At 34.6% G+C, this 24,633-nt stretch overlaps 1 protein-coding gene across 1 annotated transcript; it reads right to left on the reverse strand.

Annotated features, from left to right (window-relative positions):
- Positions 1-6,406: 6,406 nt before the first annotated feature.
- On the reverse strand, positions 6,407-24,330 carry LOC128859891 (fez family zinc finger protein erm). Its single transcript, XM_054097031.1, has 2 exons — positions 22,571-24,330; positions 6,407-13,496 (listed from the first exon to the last, which is right to left on the reverse strand). Exons 1-2 carry the CDS (start codon positions 23,097-23,099, stop codon positions 11,764-11,766), a joined length of 2,262 nt encoding a protein of 753 aa, XP_053953006.1. The 5' UTR covers positions 23,100-24,330; the 3' UTR covers positions 6,407-11,763.
- Positions 24,331-24,633: the final 303 nt, after the last annotated feature.

Raw genomic sequence — 24,633 nt, forward strand, 5'->3', positions numbered from 1 at the left:
GCAGCTCATACATGTATATGTATGTCTGAGGAAGTATGAGCGCGTAATCGCATTTTGAATGGCATAGGCAAATTAGTGCTACCTTTTGGTGTTGGAAATAATTTTTTACTCACTTTACTTCCTACTTTTCTACGAGCTGTCCCGTGGATATCTTTAATGTTCAGGGTTTCGTGGAGTTGGTGTACGTGCGCTTCAATTACTTTATCTCTAGTTCACTTTTCACTTCTAATTCCATCACACTACATGTCACACTCAAGCTTGTAACAATGTAATACGCGATACATTCTTAACTTTTCAAATTTTTCACACCCTCATTATTTGTATGTATGCGCTTGTATATGAAATCACGCCTACGTGTTTACCTGCTAGACTTATAAATAACGGGATTAAAACTCTAATTCGTTGTATGTATGTATAATCCAATGTCTTCAATGCCCTTTAAATAAGTGTTTTTTTCTTATCCAAGTCTTCGGTGTATGCCGCTTTTCGTTGTATATAAATATATGTACACGAGTATGTATGTGTATGTATGTACATAGAGAATCGCCTGAAGACTTTAATTTAGCAAGGCAATTCATTTGAAAACAAACTTATTTTATTAAAATTTTTAGGTTTAAGATTATATTTTTAATTGGTTCTTTGTTAAGAATTTCTCCAGCAATCAATTAACAATTTTCAAATTCAACAGACTTCCTTGCTCTGTTTAAAGAATTTTTTCATAAGTTCTTGTATCTCCTTAGAATATATTTTTTCTATAAATTCTCATCAATCTCGTTTTAATAGCTTGCTTTGTGCCGGTATTTCCATACCTTCTCTGTACTTACTACGCTTATACAGGCATAAGTATTAATATGCTTTATTTGTGTGTGTTTGTAAATATTTGTATATAATATACTTGTATTTGTTTTTAGTTCTGAAAAACTCTACAAATAAAACTGTTTACTTTTGTTTTTTTTTTTGGTTTTTTTTTTTGTTTGTTATCTTAAAAACTAAGCAATAAATATTTTATGCAATTATTTTTATTTCCCCTTCCAACATTCTGAAATTATTACGGTTTTGTTGCAAATTCAATCCCCTTACTATGCGATCGATAGCTGATTATTTATGTATTTATGAGGTGGCATGCGGATATCTTGTTAATCAACTTGCCAAGCTTTCAACAAAGTTCTCAAATGAAGCACAGCTTTCCCCCAATACAAGTACACACATACACATGTATGTACATGTTCATGCAGCCATTTAAGAAAAAAACTAAAAAACGAAAACAAACAGTAATTGTATGTATGTATGTATGTATGTACAAGTATTATAGTAAAATGTTAAAACTTATTTTTTTTTGGATTTGGCTTTGTGTTGCTAGTGTTTTTATTTTTTAGCTATATGTTTGAATCTCTTAATGCCTCAATAAAAAATGTTAAGTGTGTATAGAAATTTTTGTTCTTTTTCCTATAGCTTATTCGCATTATTGCTTTGTACAAATTGCTTTGACATTCGTTGTATGCATTTATTTTTATTGCATTGGATGCAATATATTCTAATCCTATGTATGTATGCAAGTATAAGTATGAGTGTTACCTTAGAACTGGTTAGCTTTTTTCAATACTTCATCTCAAGTGGGTTATACAATAGGATGTATGTATGTGTGAATGTATATATTTATATTGAATGTATGCGTCTTACGACAATTCGTTGCTTAAAAATACGTTTTATTGCTTTTCGATACGCGGCGTTATTTCCATAACTGGACTTCTATGCGCTGTTTGTCATTGTTGTTTCACTTATGTATGTATAACTTTCTAATTATCCGTTGAGCAAAATTAATTGAACTGTTGGTTCGAAAATGCCTTTGGGGAGTATAAAGCATTTAAAACGTGAAAATACTATATCAAACCGAAATCTGTTACTTTTGAAATCACGGACTATTTTAGGCTATTTAGGCGTTTCTCGACTTTCTTTTGGGGCTCTAGAATAACGTTTCCTTTATTATTTTACCATTTATTATTACTTTTGGGTTACAGATTTTGATAGTCTAATGGGTGGTGAATGGGTGGATCAGCCATCCAATAGTCAGCCGAATAGCTAAATACTTTCAAAGCTTTTCCATCAAAGTACTGATTATTTTAATAACTGTTTATAAAGCATTAGCCATTTTTTTAACTTCTTCTATCAAATTTGTAACAGTGTTTTGAGATGTTATGGAAACTTGAATTATATCCTAGGCTAAAACCGATGTGACTTAACACTTTAAGTTGGGTTGACATAAAAGAGAACTACTTTGATTTTTGGATAATCCAAAGAGATATACTTTCGAATCTATCGAAATAAAAATTTATTATAAATAGTTAATATATTTAAATGCCTTTTCACTTGCACGGCAAGATTACAAGACAAGAAGTATTTAAAAATTGTGGGGTCCAGTCAACTTCTCTTATGTTAATCGCTTTATTGCTTTATTGAGGATAACTCTAACTTGAGCCGTAGAGTAGGATACCCCCTATATGACATTTATTTCATTATTTCAGAAGGATATTCTATACTAAATAATTTCTATACGCTTGTTTTCCATATGCCTATGAAGGCTTGCTTTGAATTTGTTGAGAGCATATAAAATATGTGAACACCATTTCCCCGAAGTTGCACTGTGAAAATTCAAAAAAAATCGATTTTTGTTTTTTGCATAAATAACTACTCAAGAAAATGTGGTAAACATTTTAAAGCGAAATTCGCTTTATTCCCGATTCTATGTGCACTTAAATGAGCGCCCGTCGGTTCGGCCCCGTAGCGCTTACGATACGATGCTTTATTGCAAACGCGTTTTTCTCGAAACGACTTTTTTCGATACGGTGGCAACGATTTCTCGAAGGCTAATGAACCGATTTCAATTTTCTTTTTTCCAAAATTTTTGTTATCGCATTGGCTATCGATGTACGTAGCCGATTTTCAAAATTGTGAAATGTTTTAGGTTTAGGGCCTGTTGAAAATCAAAAAAATTGTGAAAAACACACATCGAAATTCAAATCACCTACATTTTGTCAAAAAAAAATAAACAAACGGCTACGTGCAACGATAGCCACTATTGTGTTGATTAATAAACTTTTTGATTTTTTGATTTCAGATGATTATTCATTGCTGTGTCGCTGCCACCAGATGACGTCATTTTTTTAACTCGTTACGTTTATTGACATAAATTTGTCAATTTTCAATATTTTTTATTAAAAATGTACATCACCATAGTTTAATACATATATAATAAATTTCCTTTTGTCCGATCCTCGAATAATCATAAAAAAGATTCCCAAAAATCGACTATTTTTTGACCACCCACAGTGGCGTTCCCCCTTAAACATTCTTTAAAACTTTTCAAAAAATTTAACGCCACAAGTTGACAACTGTTTTTATAATAATTTAGTTCGCTTGAATTTTGTAATAGTTACCTATAAAATTAACTTCCTTCAAGAGTACCGCCATAATTCCCATTGATATCTTTCAAAAATGTATGCAAAATTTTGAGTAAAATAAGAACAAATACTAATATTTTGCCCTAAATTTTACCAATCTGGTTCATAACATTACAAAAATATCGCTTCATTAGTAGAAAATATGGATTTGAGCTGTTTTAGTCATTTTTTAACATTAAACTTCTCCCAATTGTCAATAAGAAGGCAATCTCTAAATTTATTGAAGACAGCGAAAGTTACGCTCGAACATATGAAGTTCTGATTCAACTGCATTCGAATAGTCCCACTTTGTTAATTACTATAATGTTGATATCCTTAATCGCAGCGAGTTCTAGCAATTGTTACAGTTATCATTCGTGGTCGGAACAGGAAAATCTCTACTGACCAGTTTGGTATACCTTTTTTATTCGTATGTGTGTGTTTGTATAAGTGATGTATATGTCTGGCTCTGATTAATGCGTTATAAACAAACTGTTATTCACTTGCACTTATTCGTTGAATTATTACATTTTAGAAGCTTTACAGAAGTCAAGGAGTTCCACCTTTTTTATGCGAACTCCACCTGCTTTCGAATGCTGTGTAAAACGTAGTTGAGTGTCCAAACGCATTTCTGCCTTAATTAATTGCATTATTTTTGCTTTTCAGGTTAGGTTTAAGAGTTGGTTCGCAGAATTTCATTGTTGCAAGTATTACAATTAAAAAAAACTTGCTGTGGTGTTGTATTAATTCTTATTACACAATTAAACGTTAAATATCATTATTTTATTAATAAATTCCTAATTGTTTATTAAAAAGGCAATTACACCTTTTTAATTATTCGTTGTTCGTATTGCTTTTGGACTTAATTTCGTGAAATTATCATATCACATTTTTTTACACGAGGTAAAAGTAAAAGTTTTCATGATTTTTTCTTTATAATTGTTCAGCAAGTTGCGGGAGGTGTATCCATTTAATCTTACTCATCACAATAATCGAAGTTGTTGTTGAACACTTATTTACACAAAAGATGCCAGCCTATGACGTTCTGCCGTTGAACGATTTTCCTAAAATACTGTTATGCACTATGGGTATATTGACTTTAAACATGTTAAATATTTATGTACTTTTATATTTAATATTTTTCTACAATATGACTTTGCTTTTGATTCTGTTAAAAATGCTATATCTAAAATGTTTTAAATTTTAGATGTCTTATGTAAAGGTACTTTGGGCGTTTACCAACCGGTAAAACATTTATTTATGATTATTTAATAATTTCGTGATGTGGACTTAGTAAATGTTGCAGTGTAAAAGTTTGCATTTTTGCTTTCAATTCGCAAAATGTAACGAAATAAAATATTTTTGAAACAAGTAAAAATACCATTGTGGTCGACTGTGTGAAAGGCTCGTTCGGCTAGATATTCTAATTTCGGAAAATTAGATATATACCCGATTAGTAATAATAATAATATTGTTAAGGGTACTTTAGATGTGCAGGCTGAGTTTCTTTCTTATGCTTCGGTGTGCACATTGATGGTTTTGAATATTTTCATGAGTTGCTTATTCTTGAAGAGTTGCATTTTAGGACTTGGATTTGCCTAAAAGAGCACATGCTATCCGAAATATTCCTTTCAATACTTTTAGTGTGCCCATGTGTGCAAAAAAAAAAAATTCATTCAACTAAGACGACCGAAAATTTAAATTTAGTAAGGACCAAGAAATATTTTTTTACAAGTCATTTTTAAGAAATGTACGAAAACAAACATAAGAATGAAAGCCTGAAAAAAACCTTTACACCGAACGATTTAAACGATTAACAAACTACTGTCTTCATGGAAGATAACAACTGTACCATAACTACAGCATGGATTTAAAAATAATTGAACTAATTGTCTTTAAAGCGGTTCAAAATATCTGCATATGCAAAAATGCATATGCGCCATAATAATAATAAAATATTGCCCCTACGATCTTCGAAAGAATCTAAGGTTTTATCTAATGTTTTCTTCTAATCACTCTATGCCTGCTTACGGCAGCTTTTATTTTATATTTGCAGTGCTTGTTGAGGAGCGATAGCTGTCTCTATCGTTTTGGTGTTTTATTAAGTGGCCATCGTACTCTCAGCTATTTTTCCGTTAAGCCATAGGCAAGCACATTCGGATGCAGCATTTGTTGCACAGTTGCATATTTATACATATGTATATGTGTATGCATGTAGCCGATTTTTTAAATGGCATAAACGTGCAGAGATTTCATAGAAAGAAATTCGTGGAAAATAATACAACAATAATAAATAGAAGCTTTTTTAAATAAAACAAATGTTATGTATTTTCAAAAAGTGGGTGAGTGTATTTAATATATTTGAATTTGTATTTGTATTTGTATTTGAATTGTTAATGTACTTTGTGTTATGTTTCGTCTTATTTTTAAGATTAATAATAATTATTTAATAATTTTAATACTACAATTCTAATAAAAAGTGTTGTTTTTCATTTCAAATGAATTTTTATTTTATTTATTTAGTTATTTGTATATAATTAGCTTGATTTATTATGATTTTTAAGCATTAATTTGCATTTCTGGGAATTTGTGGAGCTTGTGTAAAGATTCACTCCCAACATACTGTAAGTCTACTAGAACTTAACTTTTTATGCTGTGTACTTAATTGAAACATAATCTAGTAATTATAATAAAAATAAATATATGCATACGCTTTTTTTAAATTAGTATTTATACGGATGTTCTCGTGTACTTTGTTTTTGTTCTTCTATTTAACGTTTTTAAAGTTTAATGTTTGTTTTCATATTTAAATATATGTATGTGCATATTTTTTTGGCTTATAACTGTATATGTATGTATGTATTGCCTTCGTGAATCTCGCTCATTTGTCATTTACCAAAATTCTGAAATATCATTTGTAATACATATATATGTAGGTACATATGTATGTATGTATGTATGTAATATATGTCTCATAGTTTAACAATATAAGTTTTGTATGTATATGAATACTGTAATTTGCAAATAACTTCAAATGATTTGTACACAGAAATAAGTCTTAAATAAATGAGCAAAAATTGTTATAACAAAACCTCTCCTCAACGACACTATATTATGATACTGACATTTTATGTTAATTAATAATAAGTAAAATGTCGTATTATCAAAAAATTGAGTATTGCTTTGGTACTTTAGCCGATGGCTTTGCTAAGCCTTTGCCCATACCTCCCAAGTAACAACTCAGATCGCACAGGCAAGAAGCTTTGCTAACTTAGGTTTTCTTGTAATGCTATTAAAAGGTTTTGTATTGACTTTGCACAAAATTTTATTACAACTTATTATGCATAATGATGCTTTATACTACAATATATACATTTCTTCTAATAGAACTTTTTTACTTTAAATTTATTACCCAAAATACGAGTATTAATTTCAAATTTCGTATTCCATTTTATTAAGTATGCTTTTGCCTTTGGATTCTTAACTGCAAATATAATATTAGTGTGTTTAACCCTAAACTTCTTAACTTCTTTTGAGATCTGCTATGAAGCTGATTTTGCTTTGTTCTAAATATTTAGTTATTTGTCGGTTTCATATATGTTCCTACTATTTATTTATATATATTTCCTTTGTCATCAACTATAATCATATATTTACAATTCGACTTTGAAAATAAGGAGTGAAATTATTCCATGGATAGAGTTTTTACTCTCAAAACAAACAAGAGGGCGTTGAGATGTGGTATTGTGCGATTGAGACAAGGATTCAATCTAGAACCAATCTGAATTGGTGCCTTCCTAGAAGGCTCCTCAAACTCTACACAACACTTTTTACTTCTAGCTTATATTGGTCCTATTTTTCGTTTTTGTTTTAGCAGTACGCTAGGTTCTAGTGACTAGAGAACACTCGATTAAATGCTGAATGAGTTGCTTAAGGGGCCCGATAAGTATTCGCAAAACGCAAAACTGGTTATCGTTCTTCAAAAAGCATTGTTGAACATAAAATTTATTTATATAAGTTTGTGTGACGATAGTTTTTTACAAGTACACATGTTGGTACATAATGGCTATTTAAAAATGTAATAAATATTTTACAAAATACCTTACGGCAAAATCATTAGAACTTTAAATTACTCAAATCAACCAAGATTATTGCATAAATACTGTAATTAGTAAAAATGTCACGCAGAGCCTAACGCTACCAATGGAAAGGATGCATACTAAATAAAAAGAAAGCCTTAAGTGGAGTTTGGAAAGAAAGGAGACAAGTGGCCTAATATTTATAATTAAAACTTATTTTACAATATATAACTCGCCCACAAGCGGCAAATTATATACACATTTTTTAAATATATATATTTATACAAACGCACACATATGCGCTAAATATTTTTGTTTGTAGGCTTTTTTTATTCGCTTTGGTAGTAATTGACACAATTTTTGTACAAGAACATAAAATTTAGGAGTCAAATGGGTACAGAGTTAACACTTGGAGACTGTGTGTTCGAAGACAACTCCGCAGAGAAATTTACAAGAGCTAGGGGCCTAAGCAATTAGTTACATATGTATGTATGGGTATATGCGTATATGTATGTATGGAAATTTGAACTCCTACGCAAATATTCCAATAGATGCAAAAGGTGCTAGCGAAGTTTTAGTGCTCAAGGTAATTTTATGATTAATTTTAGTTGGGTTCCTTCGAGCCTAAGATTTCAGGGTTATGATTGCATAGATTGATTAATTGCTATACGTTTTCTTAATTGATTCATTTAATTGATTTTGTTGTAGTTTGATGTTCAAGTAAACAGACGTAAATAAGAGGAAGGTAGAGAACATTTGCTTAGCTGTAGAATGTTGGCGCATATGATGATGTCTAACGTTCGCTTAGAAATGAACGAATTGCCTTAATTACTTATATTCTTAATCGGGAGAAAATATATTCCAAAATTTCGTTGCCAATTAAGTTACTAGTTGTTTTTAGATACAATTTTTTATTCAATTTGTATTTTGCTTCATATTTTCTAATAGTTAACTAATTTATTGCACCTTTATCCCATTTTGTTGGTTCACACACATACAAGCTACACGCAGAGCACTGTGCTGATTTGTATTCAACTAAACATTCACCGAATGACTTGTTGTGGTTGCCAAGCAAACAAATGTGGAAAATAAAAATTAGGAGAAATAGAACGAAAATCGTATTTTTGTGTATCAAATTTTGAATTACGTACACGTATATCAGTATGCGTAATAGATATATGCATATGTGTACATATGTGTGAGAGTATAGTGGTCTAGAATTGATTAGAAAACGAAGAAAAAGGGAAGGGCGAAGGAAACTGAATTTTCGAAAGGTAGAAACTATACCCCACAAATGAATGTATCATACATATATACTCACAGCAATTAAGCTGCAACCTAACCTACAATTCTTATTATTTTCACAAACTATATCCTAAATGACCAATGTCTGGTTAGGTAAGTTGAAGAGTATACGTTTTTATTTTTTATTTTAAATTGACATCAGGGAAATTCTACTTATAAATACTATAGAATAAGATTAATAATTTATGAACGAGGAAAACTGAGTTTTTTATTACTACAATAGGCAATAATTGCAAGAGTAAACAAACAAAATTATGCTAAAAAGAAAAGTAAGTGGGAAATGCTGTTAAACAGCGACTAGAGGTTACACTACTAAGTTAATGTCACTAAACTTAATGTACATATAAATATTTTAAGTAAAGGGGGATCCTTATTATTGAACGTTATCTCTTTCGTGGTAGTTCAACCTACTAATATGTTTTGGTAATTGACTAGAAAATTTTTCCAAATCCTGACTAAAGGCAAATCAAGAACTGAGATATCTACAAACAAAAAGGAACAATCACATATCTTCACTGCCACTTCAAAAATAACTACGAAACTAACACGAGAAAGTGGAGGGAAACATGTAATACTACATATTTAATTAGCACGAAATTTATAAGTTACTTGGTACTTTGCATAAAGTAAGGCGCATCGGTTTGCGTTGGTTGGAGAATCAACGGCAATAGTGGTGTTTCAGGTGGGAAACCAATCCGCCTTAAAATCTCAATCCTCTATGTGTGTGTTTATACATACCTGTGCACATATGTATGTACGTCTACGAACACACATACAAGATCACAATCATACATATATACGAATGTGAGTACGAGCTTGAGTGTGCGCTTAATGGTTTCGTACTAAGCACCTCGCTTTCCACCATTTGAATACTTAACCAACCAACCACGCCTCTGCTCGCTTTGTCACGCTCACAAATGCAAATTAGACAGCGCTGCCAATTAAGTAAATCTGTTTCGACATTAAAAGAGTAGCGTTGATAGCGCTTTCCTTCTCCCAATTTGTGTGTGTGTGATTTTTTTTTCGGCTTGTGGACAGTGTTGGCCACATTCTATGGGCGAAAGAATATTTTTCTTTATTGTACGTTGCGAATTAATAGCGAAAAAACGTCTGTTGCACGTATGGCTACATTTTTGTTGTTAACATTTTCCTACATCGAATTCCCACTCCCTTGTAATTGTTGCTGCTGTTGTTGTTGATATTTTTGTGTGTGGCGATTTTAAAAGCTAAAGCATTGCTAACAACGTGTTACAAATATGCTTTATGGCAGAGCTACAAAACTGTCGCTTGTATGCGTGTGGAATAACCACCGATTGTCCTTTTACTCGTACCAGACTGGACGTGGGACTTTCGTGAGTATTTGGGTGCTTCAAAGCTCCATTATGGTTATGTATGCAAGCAGCGTGTATGCTAGTGGATGCTAATAACAATTATGGCTAATGATGATTTAAAATTAGCATTTTCGGGCACACATACAATCGAACGTGCACATACATATGCATATAGACATTTGCTCACCAACACCCAGAAAGGGGCACGGGAATTGTTCCTTGCGTTTTTGAAAATTTAATAATTCTTTACAATTTTTGGATAAAGTAATTACAAAAGTTTACTATAACTTAGGCGAGTATTTGCACGTAATTTTCGAATTTGATCTTAACACAGTTTTATTGCTCGTTGTGGTTATTTTTCCGTGCTTCCGCAGTTTCTTAATATTGCTCCTTGTTTCTATGTAGATGTGATTATGACTTGCGGTTTTATATTATACTTAATTAGCGGAATATATTTACTAATGTTGGTGTGTCTATAAAAATTTTATGTATACTATTAAAATTTGCAAATTTCTTAGGCTGCTTAAAATTGTAAAAACCTTCAATTCTTATAGCCTAATTCGTTGTATGCGAAACATTGCTCTTTGTTTTCATCAAAATTTTATATTCGTTGCTTTGTAAATCACGATTGCGTTTACTGTTTAACAACCTTCTGCTTAGGTTGGTGTGGATACTTGGTATTTTTCAGTTGGTTGATGATTTAAGTGGACCGAACCCCACCATTTGGATGATATATGCATGTATGTGTATATGTGTCTAACTTAATAAAGTATGCAATGGAACAGTGTTAGAAGTTCCTCGTAGTTCGATGATTAATAAAATCTAGTTTCCAATTCATGAAGTGTGGGAAAGTGCTAATCATAACTATATTAACATTACTATAAATATTCTTTGTACAAATGTATTTGACAATGTATGACAATGAAAAATTTCCATTGAAAGAGTTGCAATGCTTTCTAGAGTATGAGTATGAGCATGAGTGTGCACGTTCCAGTGCAGTTAGTGTTTTACCTACTTCAGATTTACACGCTAAGACTCCACTGCTGGTGTGCTATATTAGTGGTGCTTAGAAATGCTGTTGCCTTGTGAAACTCCTACTACTTAATGACTATGTTGTCTACTATTCTTTTTAAAACTAACTTCTACTTCTTTAACCTTATATATTTTGTTTTGCATTTTGTAAATGTATTTATCGAGTATTCTTACAATAATTTTGTGGACGTTTTGTGATGTCTCGTGTATTCAGCGTGTGGTCAATTGTACAGATATTTACTAAAATAAGTAATGAAGAACATAAAATAATTATATAACAATTGCAACTAATTTTTTACAAATTAAATTAATATAATATTAAATAGCTTTAAATCTATTCATACTGTCACTGGTAATTCTGCCAACCCCAAAAGGGTTAATTTACAATGATTTTAGCTAGCTTTGTATACGCATCGATATGCCACACAATCGCTTGCAACAAAACCGTAACTTTTGCACTTCAACTTTCTGAACTTTTCCACTCTTAACTACCTGCTTGCTCTTAACTATTACTTACAATTGCACCAAAGGGCCACTTAACTGCTTTATGTTTTCCTTCTTTTCATTTCAATGTTGATTTTAGCCGACGAAGGTCGCTTCTACCTTCACAATTTTAGCTGCTGCCGCCGCGGCTGCTGCTACGGGCGTTGGTATCGTAAGCGCACTTATACTGCCAATCTTTACCGCCGAAGGTGTTGGCGAAGTGCTGATGTATCGTCGCTGCTGCGGCGTCGTCGGCGTCAGTGGATAGTCTTCTAGGGAGGGTGGTGGGGACACCATGCCGTTGCTGGACTCACTGGCGCTGTCGAACTGCATGTCCGCTTCGTCTTTGAGGCACGCGGACTCTAAATGTTTATTGAGGTACGACTTGAGCGCGAATGTTTTACGGCAGCGCTTGCATTCGAAATTTTTATCGATCGAGTGTGTCTGCATGTGCGCTCTTAAGTTAGAACGGTCTGCGAATGCTTTGCCGCAGTGTGCGCAGCCATATGGCTTTTCACCAGTGTGCGAACGCAAATGGCCCTGTAGAAGCCAGGGGCGCGAAAAAAGTTTGCCGCAAACGTCGCAGCTGTGCGATAGTTTATGCGTAAGCAAATGCATCGCTAGTGCCGGCATCGAGACGTACGCTTTGCCGCAGGTGTGGCACTTTTTCGCCGACTGCGAATCGAGTGAACGATGTGTCTGTTTGTGGCGAGAAAGGTTACTCGACGTGGCATACTGTTTTCCGCATTCGGTACATGTATATTTGGCCTTCTGCTGATCTTGCTGTACTATAGCCGCGGGATCGGCTACATGTTTGCGCTTCGAGCGACCGTCGCTTACAAAAAAGGCTTCGTAGGTATAGGCCACGGTCTTATTTGAACCATTGTTTCCACAACCACCCGTGGGCGATTGGATAGATGTCAGCTGGTTGGTTGTATTGCTGTTTTCATTTTGGACGCTGCTTGCCGGCGAACATGGCTGTCGGTCACTATCAGTTGCGCTCAACATACTATTTATAGAAGCGGTACTCCTTGGCCGCTGTTCGTTTGCCACACTAGCTGCTGCTGCCAAATCCGCAATGGATGGTCCATTGTGATGTGCCACTTCCTGTTGTTGTTGCAACTGAATGGCGTGAGTTACGTGGTGCAGCGGATGCTGGTGATGGTGCAACTGGTGGAGTTGTAGCGGCGGCGAGGGTGGCTGTTGTAGTTGTTGGACGTGCTGTAGTTGATGTGGCTGTGTTGGCGGATGGAAGGCTGTGGAAGCACTCAAATCGAGTATTGCGTGAGCAGCATGCAAATCCTCCTCAGCTGGTATACGCAAACTCTCATATGGGGATCGCAAACGTTCCACACTTGGCCTATCATCAAGCGAATATGGCCGGTAAATGTCCTTCTTTTTTGGAGGGAGCGATAGTGCAGCGCCAGTGCTGGTGAAGCACATAGCCAACGATTTATTCCGCAATGCGCTCGACTCGGAACTCGTCTGAATGTTGTGCTGAAATTGGTCATCGTTTTGCGACTCTGACTTAATGCGTATGGGCGGACTAAGGCGGTCGTTACTGCTGTTGTTGGACGCTGTCACCGAACTGGAATGACTCGACGGAGATGCTGAGGGCGAAGAAGCGGTCGAAGGCGGCGGTGTGTGTACGAATGACGAATAATGATGGGGCGTATGCGGTAACGGCAGATTGTGATGGCCAGTAACGACAGCAGCAGCAGCAGTTGCCGCAACGGCTGCACCGGCATTCGTAATTACAGTAACTTCACCGTTTTCCATTCTGGGCAGGTACGCTGTGTAGTGCATGGGTGAAGTGTCATGTCCAAAACCTACAAATGAAAACAAGAGAGAAAGGATGAGCAAAGGATTTTTTTAAATTTTACTCTTGCTGGCCATAAAATCAATAAACCTAAAGGCAAGTGCAGTAAATTCGGAAAATCTGCACGACAAATAGAGACAGACTGAGAGCGAGCCTACACACATGATACACCAATGAAAAACTATCTCACAATTGGCAAAGGTCCAAATATATTTCGACAGCAACATGAGCAGTACTTTCTGGCAACACAGAGTTGCTATAAAAGGAGAAATGCGAGCAAATTTCTTTTTTTGAGCAGAAAGGCGAAAAGTGCAATAAAATTCTTAAGCTAATTTTTTGGGATATTCATACGTATGTATGTATGTGCATATTTAATATTATCTGAACACCTAGGATTAAAAGTCAAAAGGCGTATCCATATCTACATATATATAAGAGCATCAATAATTCTAAAAGTTTTCTAAGTTTTTTTTTTTTTTTGATAATTAATAATAATTTGATTAGTGAGTAGAAATGTCAGGCACATTTTCTTAAAATTGTTTACGCTGTGGAAGAATAGTATTTGATCTAATTTTACAAAAGTACGGGTTTGTTAAACCGATGGTGTTGGTAATTGATTATAGTAAATAAAATAATATAAATAATCTTAGATGAAGTTAAAAGCTCTGAATTTTTCTTACTTAATTTCGGTGCTGAAATATTATCCCATATAGACCAAATATGTACCTTGTATTCTAAAACTTTTTTCACTTTGAAGGCAGTTTCATAATTTCACGATTGAAGAAGTGCTCTTTGCTATTTGTAAAACACTTTGTCAGACAAACTATAAAATAATTTTTTTTGAAGTGCAATGCCACAATTATGCCACTAAGGGCGTATGACTCAAAATGGTCAGATCTTTTTACCTCTCCTTTTTACTCTCGAAAATATTTGCAAAACTTTAAAAAATGTGATTAGCGAACTAACTCTGCTTAACATATTCGAATCCATCTTATCAAGTTCTCAAAATTATAGAGTCCATTTTAGAGCCAAATCGGTCTATGATCGTAGACCAGGTGACCATTGATGATATATATATATATATATATTATATATATATATATTTGGCGCGTACACCCGTTTTGGGTGTTTGGCCGAGCTCCTCCTCCTATTTGTGGTGTGCGTCTTGATGTTGTTCCACAAATAGAGGGACCTACAGTTTCAAGCCGACTTCGAACGGCAGATATTTTTATGAGGAGCTTTTTCATGGCAGAAATACACTCGGAGGTTTGCCATTGCCTGTCGAGGGGTGACCTCTATTAGAAAAATGTTTTTTATTAATTTTGGTTTCACCGAGATTCGAACCAACGTTCTATCTGTGAATTCCGAATGGTAATCACGCACCAACCCATTCGGCTACGGCGGCCGATGGAATTGATGGAATTGTAATATATATCAAATGACCGTCTTGGGGTTAATCGCCTCTTTTTGTTATCGAAACGTTTGACGACTTATGCATACTATTTTTGTTTTCAATACATTTAGTAAAGCTAGCTGATTCAAGAAATATTGTTAAGCATGACCCAAGTTTTTCAAATAAATAATTTAAATATATTTTTTTTTCTTTTTCAATAATTCAAACTTTCTGAGCAGTAACCAATCCCTGGAAAGACGGAAAAAATATATAATCGATACAAAAAAATTTGATGCGAAATATTTTCTCCTCCAATTTTTGGGATGCGTTTTGATGCTGACCTTTCTTAATCTAACTTATATGATTACTATCTTCAAAAAATGTTTCTGTAATGGACGGATGGCCCGAACAACTCCTATAATGCCTCGCTGAAAAGATTTTTATATAAGATAAGTACAACAATTTTGCCGTCGCTTCCAAGAAAAATTGCATCTAAACAAATGTAACAAAATATGATACCGTGCTTTTCATTTCGGAAATTAATAGTGCATTTTTCTGTGAAAAAGTAAGCAAAATGCAAGAAATGCTTCGATATTTTGTGAACTACAGTCTAATATGAGAGTCACTTTGAAATCCAAAAGGATTTTGAAAATTTTTCATAATGCCGCTACGATATTTTAAAAGTTAGGGACATTTTTTTTTTTTTTTTTGTAATAATTTAATTGCTTCGGAATGTCGGGCGGATTTTAATAAAAATTACAATTACAATATTAATATAATATTGTACAATAAATATAAACATTTTTCTTTTGATTTCAAAAACGGAAACATTTTAATATGGAAATTATTATTCCTTAAAGTTTCACCTCTTGATTTTACAAGGAAAATTATAGAAACTTTAATAGATTTTGGGATATGGCTAATCTAGTGGTGGCGTGAAACGCGTTTCTCCTACACTGCGAAGCAACCGGAACGAAGAAAGAAAGAAAATTTCGTTCTAGGCCACGCTCGCTACACTCGTATGAGTCAGATAATATGCGGAAGATAAGATCTTCATATTAAAGTCTATGTATTGTAGTTTTTGTAAAGCATTTAATTAAATATTTAAGTTCGGGTAGAAGCGAATAATTCGAGAGAAATGTCATTGCATGCACTGAATTCTCTTTTTACACGAATTTGATTTAACACGAGTAAAAAATTAAAAACATTCTGTTTTAACACGAATTGTTTTGTTTTAATAACATTTTCAATATTTTATGAATTTTTCTTGGTAGTTTAATAATTTATTTTTTATAATGAATGAATTAAATTCTTAAGTGAACTTTAAAAAGAATGTTTTGATATTTTCATCTAATTCTCTTTTTACACACTTTTTTTTTTTACAACAATTTTTTGGGAACAAATATATGTTAAAGATCATATCTAACATTCTAAAATTGTTCAAAACATTAAATCGAATTACTAACATTTTGAAATGTAATGAAACATACTTATTGCTAAAGGTAATGTGTGCGCCAAATTTTGTTAAGATTTTTTTAATGTACTTCAGCTATTTCTTAAACAAATAGCTGGCCGCTTTCCGTAATTTGAAGAACCGAGGTTATATTAAATGACTAAATACAATGTATGGGCCGAGTTTCGTAATTTTCGAAATTTTTGATTCCTCAGTAGTTTTTATTCATTAAAATGAGCCCTCATAATGATTTCGATCTTGCCTTATTCATTAATTACTGGAATAAATATCGGACGTTTTTAACTTGCCATTGTATATTTTTCATTTTCCTAATTTCAATATTAACCTAACATTGGGCTAAGAGTAACATCTGGCACAAGCTTTGTTGAGATAACTCTATTTCAATCGATATATTTCGCACACAGCCACACAGCTAAGCTTTAATTATGAGGACTTTGGTATGTGCACGGATATATAAATGCATGATTTGAGTCGTATTTTTTATACGTCACAGCAGATGATGGCACACCTGCATTTCCAATTTTTGTAAAGTAAAAGTCCTTAGAAAAATATCAAAACAGGCGCCACATACTGGACAAGAAACTCCGCCGAATTCCTTTTCATTTCATTTATTAAGTCTATGGTTACAAAACCTTTCAGGCTAGAGGTAAAAAAATACTTAAATATAATACTAAAGGTAAGGCTTAGTAAGACTTACTTAGAGTAATTTGATTCCTGCTTAGATAAAAATAGAGCTAAGAAGGTCCAAAGCAAGATCGATTCTTATTTATTTGATTAAGAGAGCTTTTAATGGGTGCAACCTTTTTCAGCAGCTCAGGAAAATTAATGAAACCTCAGGCAATATCATAGACAAACATCAGTGAGTGTAATATTGCATTTAGGAAAGTGATTTCAAATTTATTCACATAATGCGGAAAGGGCTGGTTGAAATTTATCAAGTTTATAAGCATTAATCCGGTAGTATTTCGTGCATTAGACTAGCGTTCATGAATTTTTGTGGCAAAAGTTATCCTGTTAGTAGGAATGTAAATGGGAAACGCGATTGCTCAGAAACATAACCGTACTCAATAACCGGCGGCAATTATTCTTGATTGATCTGATTTTTTAATTAAAAATTCAACAATAAAAAATGTGTAATAAATAGTTTAACGGTGTGCTTAAATTTGTGCACAACCTGCACAACGAGTCGTGTTAATAGGTTTGGCAGGTATTACATTGCGGTTACGGTCAGTGAGTGTGCAACAAAAAGCCGGGAAACATTTGAGGATGAGCGCTCATATAGCACTCCTACAAACGTACATATGTGCAAGCCAAACCAACATTGCAACATGCATATGTGTCTACAAAAAGGATGGCTTTGCAGAGGATGTGTAAGTTTGTAGATTGGCAGTCGTATTTGAAGCGTTGTGAACAAGGGAGGCACAGAAATTAGATTTACATCAGGCATTGCTAAATAAAAGTACCAATGTAGCAGCAATGATGCTAGCAAAGTTGCAGGGAAAATATTTCATCGTTGTTGCCTGAGTGGAATATGCGATTTGCCAAGCCGCGGCAAACTTAATGCGCCATAACACCATAAAGTACATCCTCCTGATTTTCATTTGTAAAAAAGGCTTTCAGAATGAATACAAATTCACTCACCCATTCAAGCGTCGACAGGCAAATATCCGATGGCCACAGACATGAGCCGCCAAGTGGCAGTTTTCAGTTTTGTTGTTGATTACGAGGAACGTGGAATGTATCATACTTGTACACTTGTAGCAGGATCGCTCTCGGTGAAGATGCCAAAGCTAATGCACACGCGTTGGCATTCAGCAAACTAACTGTTTATGTATGTATGTATGTGGAAAATAGTTTTTATTTTTGTGCAGATGTGTGCGTGAGTGTGTCTGACTAAACTTTAATTAAGCAACTGCAGGGTTGTTATGAAGATTTATGCAAGTGACATGTGTCACATTCTGGGTCAACATGCGATGCGCATAACTCATGACAGGCTTAAAATTAAATATTTCAGCAGCGCAACAAATGCGACTACCGATATGTATATGTAAATCTATATAGGTGTAACATATATATGTACGTGTGTGTGTGCATGTACAAGCAATCAGAGACATGTGGATATTCATATTCATGCAAGAAATCAGCAACAGGGTTGAAAGCTTAAAAGTATGCACTGATGAACTACGTACTATGTATGCATGAGCTATAATACATACATATTTATGTTTCCATTGCGCGCTTTCAGTGGTTATATTGTAGGTACACACATGTAGGCATGTATATGGTACATACTATAGGTATTTGAATGCTTGTGGCCAGTAGCTATAATAATTGTCGTCTGTTTGCTCCATTCAGGAAGCCGGATGGGCCATTGAAACAACATACGAAAATAAAAAGTAGTAAAATTCTAAAAGAGATTGAGAATCTGATCTATCCATATAAGAACCGAATTTTAAAGCCCATCTGCATGTTTGTCCAAAACAAACGAAATTAGTCAGAAGTTTAAATTAAGTGATTTGCCCCAAAACTCGGAGTAGAAAGAGATTTTCGAAACACATACTGTAGTTCAAATGGTTGAAGGCAAATACATTTACCAACATTTGCGAAAACTAGCATACCCTATTGCCTCGAATAATTCCCAAATATATTGCACTTGAGCAACTTCATAAGCTGCAAAAGTTCACAGGATTAGCAGAAATCCAACAAATATAAAAAAAAATCCACTGATTTATTATTTTACCGAATATTTGTTAATGAAGTCGTTTCATTGTTGAACAATTTTACAAACACATGAAGGCTGTCTAAAGCTTCGAAAAAGCCAAAGATGAAAGCAAATATGTCGTCTAAACTTAAAATTAATATTGCAATTCTATCCACACATTCATGAAATTAACCGTTTTCAAATACATTTCCAAAGCGTGAATACGCACAACTTCGTGTAAGCTCATCCACACAAATTCTCACATTGAAGGCCAAAGCGGAGTTTCATATGTATTCTACACACCGCAGGCAGTCCATCTGAGAAAAAATTTGCAACCAATGCTACACAAAGGTAGCCAGCTGAGCTACAGCGGGACCAGTGACTGCTTGTGATCGTAAAAAAGGTTGAAAGGCAACAAAAAAACCAAGTAAAAAACAAAGTGAAATACTAGTTTTCAGCCCAACCCAAACAAGTATACATGTTCGCATATATCGACGGCAGGACAAAACTCAAAGCGGAAGCTGGTAATAGGATAAAGCAAAGAACCCGCAAAGCTAGCCCGACTGAGTTGGCGCACTTTGACGCGACGCCACTTGAAAGTTCACGATGAAGCCAACCCCTTTTTGGCGTAAATCCTTCATGCAACAGAAGGCGGTCGCCGTCTGCCGTCTGCAGCTTGGTTACTACCAAACAACAGACGATTGCTATCCCCTGTCTGTTTTTCCGTTTCTCTCCCTGCCTACCAACTTCGTCGACCCTTAAACTTGCCGCGAATTTTATTTCCATTGCACTGCTATCGCCCTCCTAACTCTCTGCACTTTTTGTCTGTTCATTTCGTATTTGCTCTTTTTATTTTACCAGTTGATTTGTCGACGGATTATTTCGCTCAAATACACATTTTGATGTTTAAACGTTTCGGTGGAAAATTTTGTAGGGGAAATTTCACCAACAACAACGATTACAAAACAAGCTGTAAAATTTATAAAACATGTCTTTTCAATTTGCCAGAAAATGCTGAATTTGTCAAACGATTAGCTTGAAGCTGGCTCACAAGCTCGGAAAGTTGATTTGAGATCTTAAAGCAGTAAAGTCTAAGGCAATAGCAAGTGCTACTAAAACAATAATAATGGAGAAAAAAATGAATTCACGAAACTGAAAACCAGCACAAGACAGAGAACCAAAAACAAAATTTAATGCATATGTATGTACAAATATATGCGTGGCGGTATTTCGTAGAATTTTTATTTTGTTTTTGCAATTTTTTCATGCATATCGCCACTGCTGGATGTGAGCATGAAACAAAGCAGGATGTGGCTGAGCTACTGAATTTAGTTGTATAAACGGAGAGAAGGAGACCCAAAGCCATAGACTGGTTGTATTTATAATCAAAAACATAAGTTGGCAGAGGGGAAACGGAAATGCGTGTTTTACTGAAATAGCAGAAATCCAAATGGAAATGAAGCGTCAGCAAAAACAAAACAAAAAACCAAACGGGAGAGCTTTCAGATGGAAATCAGGGTATCCAAAAAATACATAAAGTGAATGTCCGGATGCGAAAAAATAATAATAATCAAGGCAGCAAATACATAAAGTAGAGAATAAATAAATTTGAAAGTAAAAAAAACGTTAACTATCTGCCAGCCTAATCGCATTTGAAAACTTAAGTGATGAACTAATAGTAGAAAAAATATAGCTATATGACAATCATATTTTGGGCAGTCAAAAAATCTGCTTTGCATGCCTACAACTACACCAAATGCAAGAATGTCGCATAATATAGCAACTTTGGTGTGAAACATTGCGCATGAAGCAAACTTTAAGCGAAATTTACGTAAATCTGACCAATCCACAAAATTTATTGCCAACTCACTCGCAACAAACTAACCGACTTTCGGAACAAATGTTGTGTTTTGTGTATTTTTGTGAAAGCTGCCTCAACAGCGCAGAGCGGCGGCTATTTGAATGACTCGTGAAAGCTGCCAACAGCGGCTATTTGAGGTCTGAGGCTTGTACATGGGTAAAAGTCAAACGTCTTAAGAAATGACCAATTTGAACTTCATCTACATGCCCCCAACATTAACTGCTATGACGCAGCTTATCTAAGTATGAAACGTGTTACCAAAACACATTTCTACTAGTCAGACCACCATAGTCACGTTCAAACAAAGGGGTTTCTTTTCATTTGAAAGAAATTTGTTTTTGAAGAAATGGGTTCAGAAACTGACATTTTTGTTATAATAAAAATGAATCTAATTTATAGATCAAGTAAAACATTATAGTAGTTAATAATAATTAAAGAATATAATTTCTCATTTCAGCTTTCCCCATAGCGCCCACAGTAACAAAACCACAAACATTTGGTATTTAGTTTGATCCCAATTTCGACGCATCGAGTATATGTCTGCTATAGAAAATATTCTGGCAGAAGCCATCTGCTCTCCGAAGGCGTCAATTATTTTCAGGTCCTCCGTTTATAGCACAATATTAGCTCCACAAAATAGAGGAGCAGCTTGGCCAATATGCACCCGGCTGTTAGTCTACATTTAGTACGCACTTTGTCATTTCATTCGTTTTTTTACCTATGTCAAGAAAACATTTCTCACCACTCTTGTAAAAAAATATTTAGAGATTTTATTGAAAATTAGGAATTCAGCCGCTACAATTTGAATTCCCATTGTTTCAAGACTTAATGAAAAAAACATTAAACAACTTTTTCATAGTTGCCATATACGATTTACATTTACTAGACACTCGTGGATGCTATATCCATCGCATCGAGAGATACTTGGCTTAGAGGTTACTGGATGTGGAATTGTTGAGCCTTAAAATATTACTAGTATTGGATGGATTCCGTAGCCGTATGAGTTCTTGTGTGGCTATTCAAAAGTGCTCGCGTTCGAAACCCCGGGCATGAAACATCAAATAATAGAAAAAGTGCTTTCTAATAGTAGCCGCTCCTCCGCAAGCAATAGCAAACCTCCGAATGTAATCCTGCCTTGAAGAAGCTCTTGTTAAAAAACCATCTGCTGTTCGGAGACGGCATAAAACTGTTGATCACTCCATTTTGGAAATGGGATTGTAGGCTTTGCCATGGAAATTCCATAAAGTCGACGACTTAAATAATGTTACAAAATAGTTTGGAAATCGGTATGTAATATAATATTTTGTCTCAGCATTATTAGTCATTTTTCTTCAAGTGTGCAATTATAAAAATTGAAAAATGAACACCAATACTATACTCGTAGTATGTCTCATGGTATAACATGAGGGGGAACATAAACATTTTGGCGAATGAATGTTCAATAGTAAAAATAAGAAAACTCGAAAAATTTGAAAAATTTTAGTTGTGTTCCTTTTGAGAAATATGTATGATATGTATGCTCGCAACGTCGGCTTGTATGCATGTACATATGTAGGTAAATATGGTATATATATACATATACGAGTACTTCCTACACATTTTCTGCATTTTTAGATTGCGTTTGCTAATATTTTGAATAACGCAATGTAACTTACCGTTATACAGCGCTGTTGCACCTCGAGTTGCCGCCTCGGGTGAGTGCGGTGGTGGACTCGGAGCTGTAGCACCCGCCGTCGGCGATGAAGGACCCCAGCACGTAGCCGTGGGTGTTGGTCCGATGCTGCTGCTGCTGCCAGACGTATTCGAAGTGGTTGTTGCAGCTGTCGGAATTGTGCGTTGGACTGATAGATCAGCTTTACCGTTATTTTGTATTTCAGTAGCTGTTGCTACAGTTGTACCAATCACGCCAGCAAGAGCTGCTACTGCTGCCGCATTATCCCCCACCACATCGATTTCCTCATCATCATCTATAGTGGAACGACGCGATTTTGATGATCTTCTGTATTGTTGTGTGTTGCTCGGACTTGGTGAACGTGCAACACTATGCTTAGGCACCAATTCGATGTTTACATTAGGCTCCTGGGATTCCTTTACGGTAGCCTCACCTGTGGCTGCTTGCGTGTCGTCAATACGATCGAGCCAAGGATATGCTTTCCATTTCTTAGCCATTAAACAGCGAGGCATTTTATGGCGGCGGGAGCAGAGTAAAGCGTTTGGTAGTATTAAAAAAGGAGAAAATCGAGAATAACCAGGCAAACGGTGAAATCAATTTTTAACCGCCTTTTTTATTATTTCATATACAAAATTTAGTTGATTTTCAAGCTGAGTATTTAGTCAGGTAAGTATTTCGAACGAGCTAAGTAAGTCGAGGGATTCTATTGTTGTTGCAGAAATAATATATTAACACCACTTATTATTTGACAACTGTAAATGCTTAGGGTTGTTTTAATAGCTCTATAATTTAATATTTGTATAGTTTGCTCGACGAAATTCAATAGCGTTAGACAACTAAGGAGTAAACATTTGATGGACTGTTAGTTAGGTCAATGCCACTTTTATTTAAATTTAAAGTTCAGTTTATCGCTGCTTCTGCACGTTTCAAGCATGTCACATTTCAGCACTTGCCACACCGATGCCATTTATTTGTATCTTCTATGCAGAGGATTTTATAGCTTTTATTACTGCAACCTCGTCTACTTAATTGTTTCGTTGTTTTATTGCTTTTCATCTAATTTACTAATCCTCGGAATTGCTTAATTTTATTGCTTTTTAATGATTTTTTTTTTTTCATTAGAGTCTCCATATTCACACATACTTAAATGTAAATGTATATGAGTAGTTTACTCAAAAAACTTTAAAATTTTTCTCTTTCCTTACTTTGTTTGGTGTCTTCTTGTTCTTGTTCAAGTGTAAGTGTGTGTTTCTTCCGTTGTTAGCTTTTGTTTATTAATTTCTGATTGTTGCACTGTTGTGTTGACTAATAATTTGCGTAAAACTTTCGACTGCGTATCGATTTTTAATCCGTGATTCAATAGTCAGCCGCTCGACGGTTTGCACTTAGTTGCTGAGTTTTTCAATAGTCGAAGCGGTCGCCGAAAAAAATACGAACTCAAATATAAATATGGAGATTTTGAAAATTCAGATTTTTAGCAATTCAACAGTTTTATTTTTTTATAAGGCTTTCGAATAAATTACACGCGCGTTTTGTTATAATCACACACTGTTTCTGCTTCTATATTTTTTTAATCACTAGATTTTGTGTAAATTCGCGACGCTTTTTTATTGTTGTTATAAAAAATGAAGTTGAAAGTTAAGTTTTTGCCAGATAAAAAATAATGCATAGAATTGGTTGAGGTGAAAAAAACTTAAGGATCCGTACAAGAGAATATTATATAAGAGAGAAGAGAAATGCGAACCGAACGTAAGCAACCCTTGGAGGCTTATGAGAACCCATGGTCAACGTACAGCGCCTTTTATACGTACACGTTCGGCTCTGACAGCCGACAGAGCGGAACTCAAATGAAACGTAATGAAAGTGAATAAGAACATTGGCAAATTGCGTAGAAATGAAACTGTTCCCAGTCAATAGGGTGCTTTTGCAACCCCTAGCGCTCATTGAGCTATCGCAAAGCCCGGCAAAGGGGATGAAGGGGAGCCGAAAGGTTTTAGTGAGCATTAACCAAACAAAGGTTGGAACGAAATTAAAGTATAAAATGTT

Source organism: Anastrepha ludens, chromosome 4 (genome assembly GCF_028408465.1).
Source record: "Anastrepha ludens isolate Willacy chromosome 4, idAnaLude1.1, whole genome shotgun sequence".
NCBI lineage: Eukaryota > Metazoa > Arthropoda > Insecta > Diptera > Tephritidae > Anastrepha > Anastrepha ludens.

Excerpts from the sequence above, each read along its gene's own strand:
- LOC128859891 (XM_054097031.1), bottom strand. The coding sequence starts at position 23,099 with ATGCCTCGCTGTTTAATGGCTAAGAAATGGAAAGCATATCCTTGGCTC. Across the intron at positions 13,497-22,570 it reads TGCAACAGCGCTGTATAACG|GTTTTGGACATGACACTTCA; the intron begins GTAAGTTACATT and ends TTTCATTTGTAG.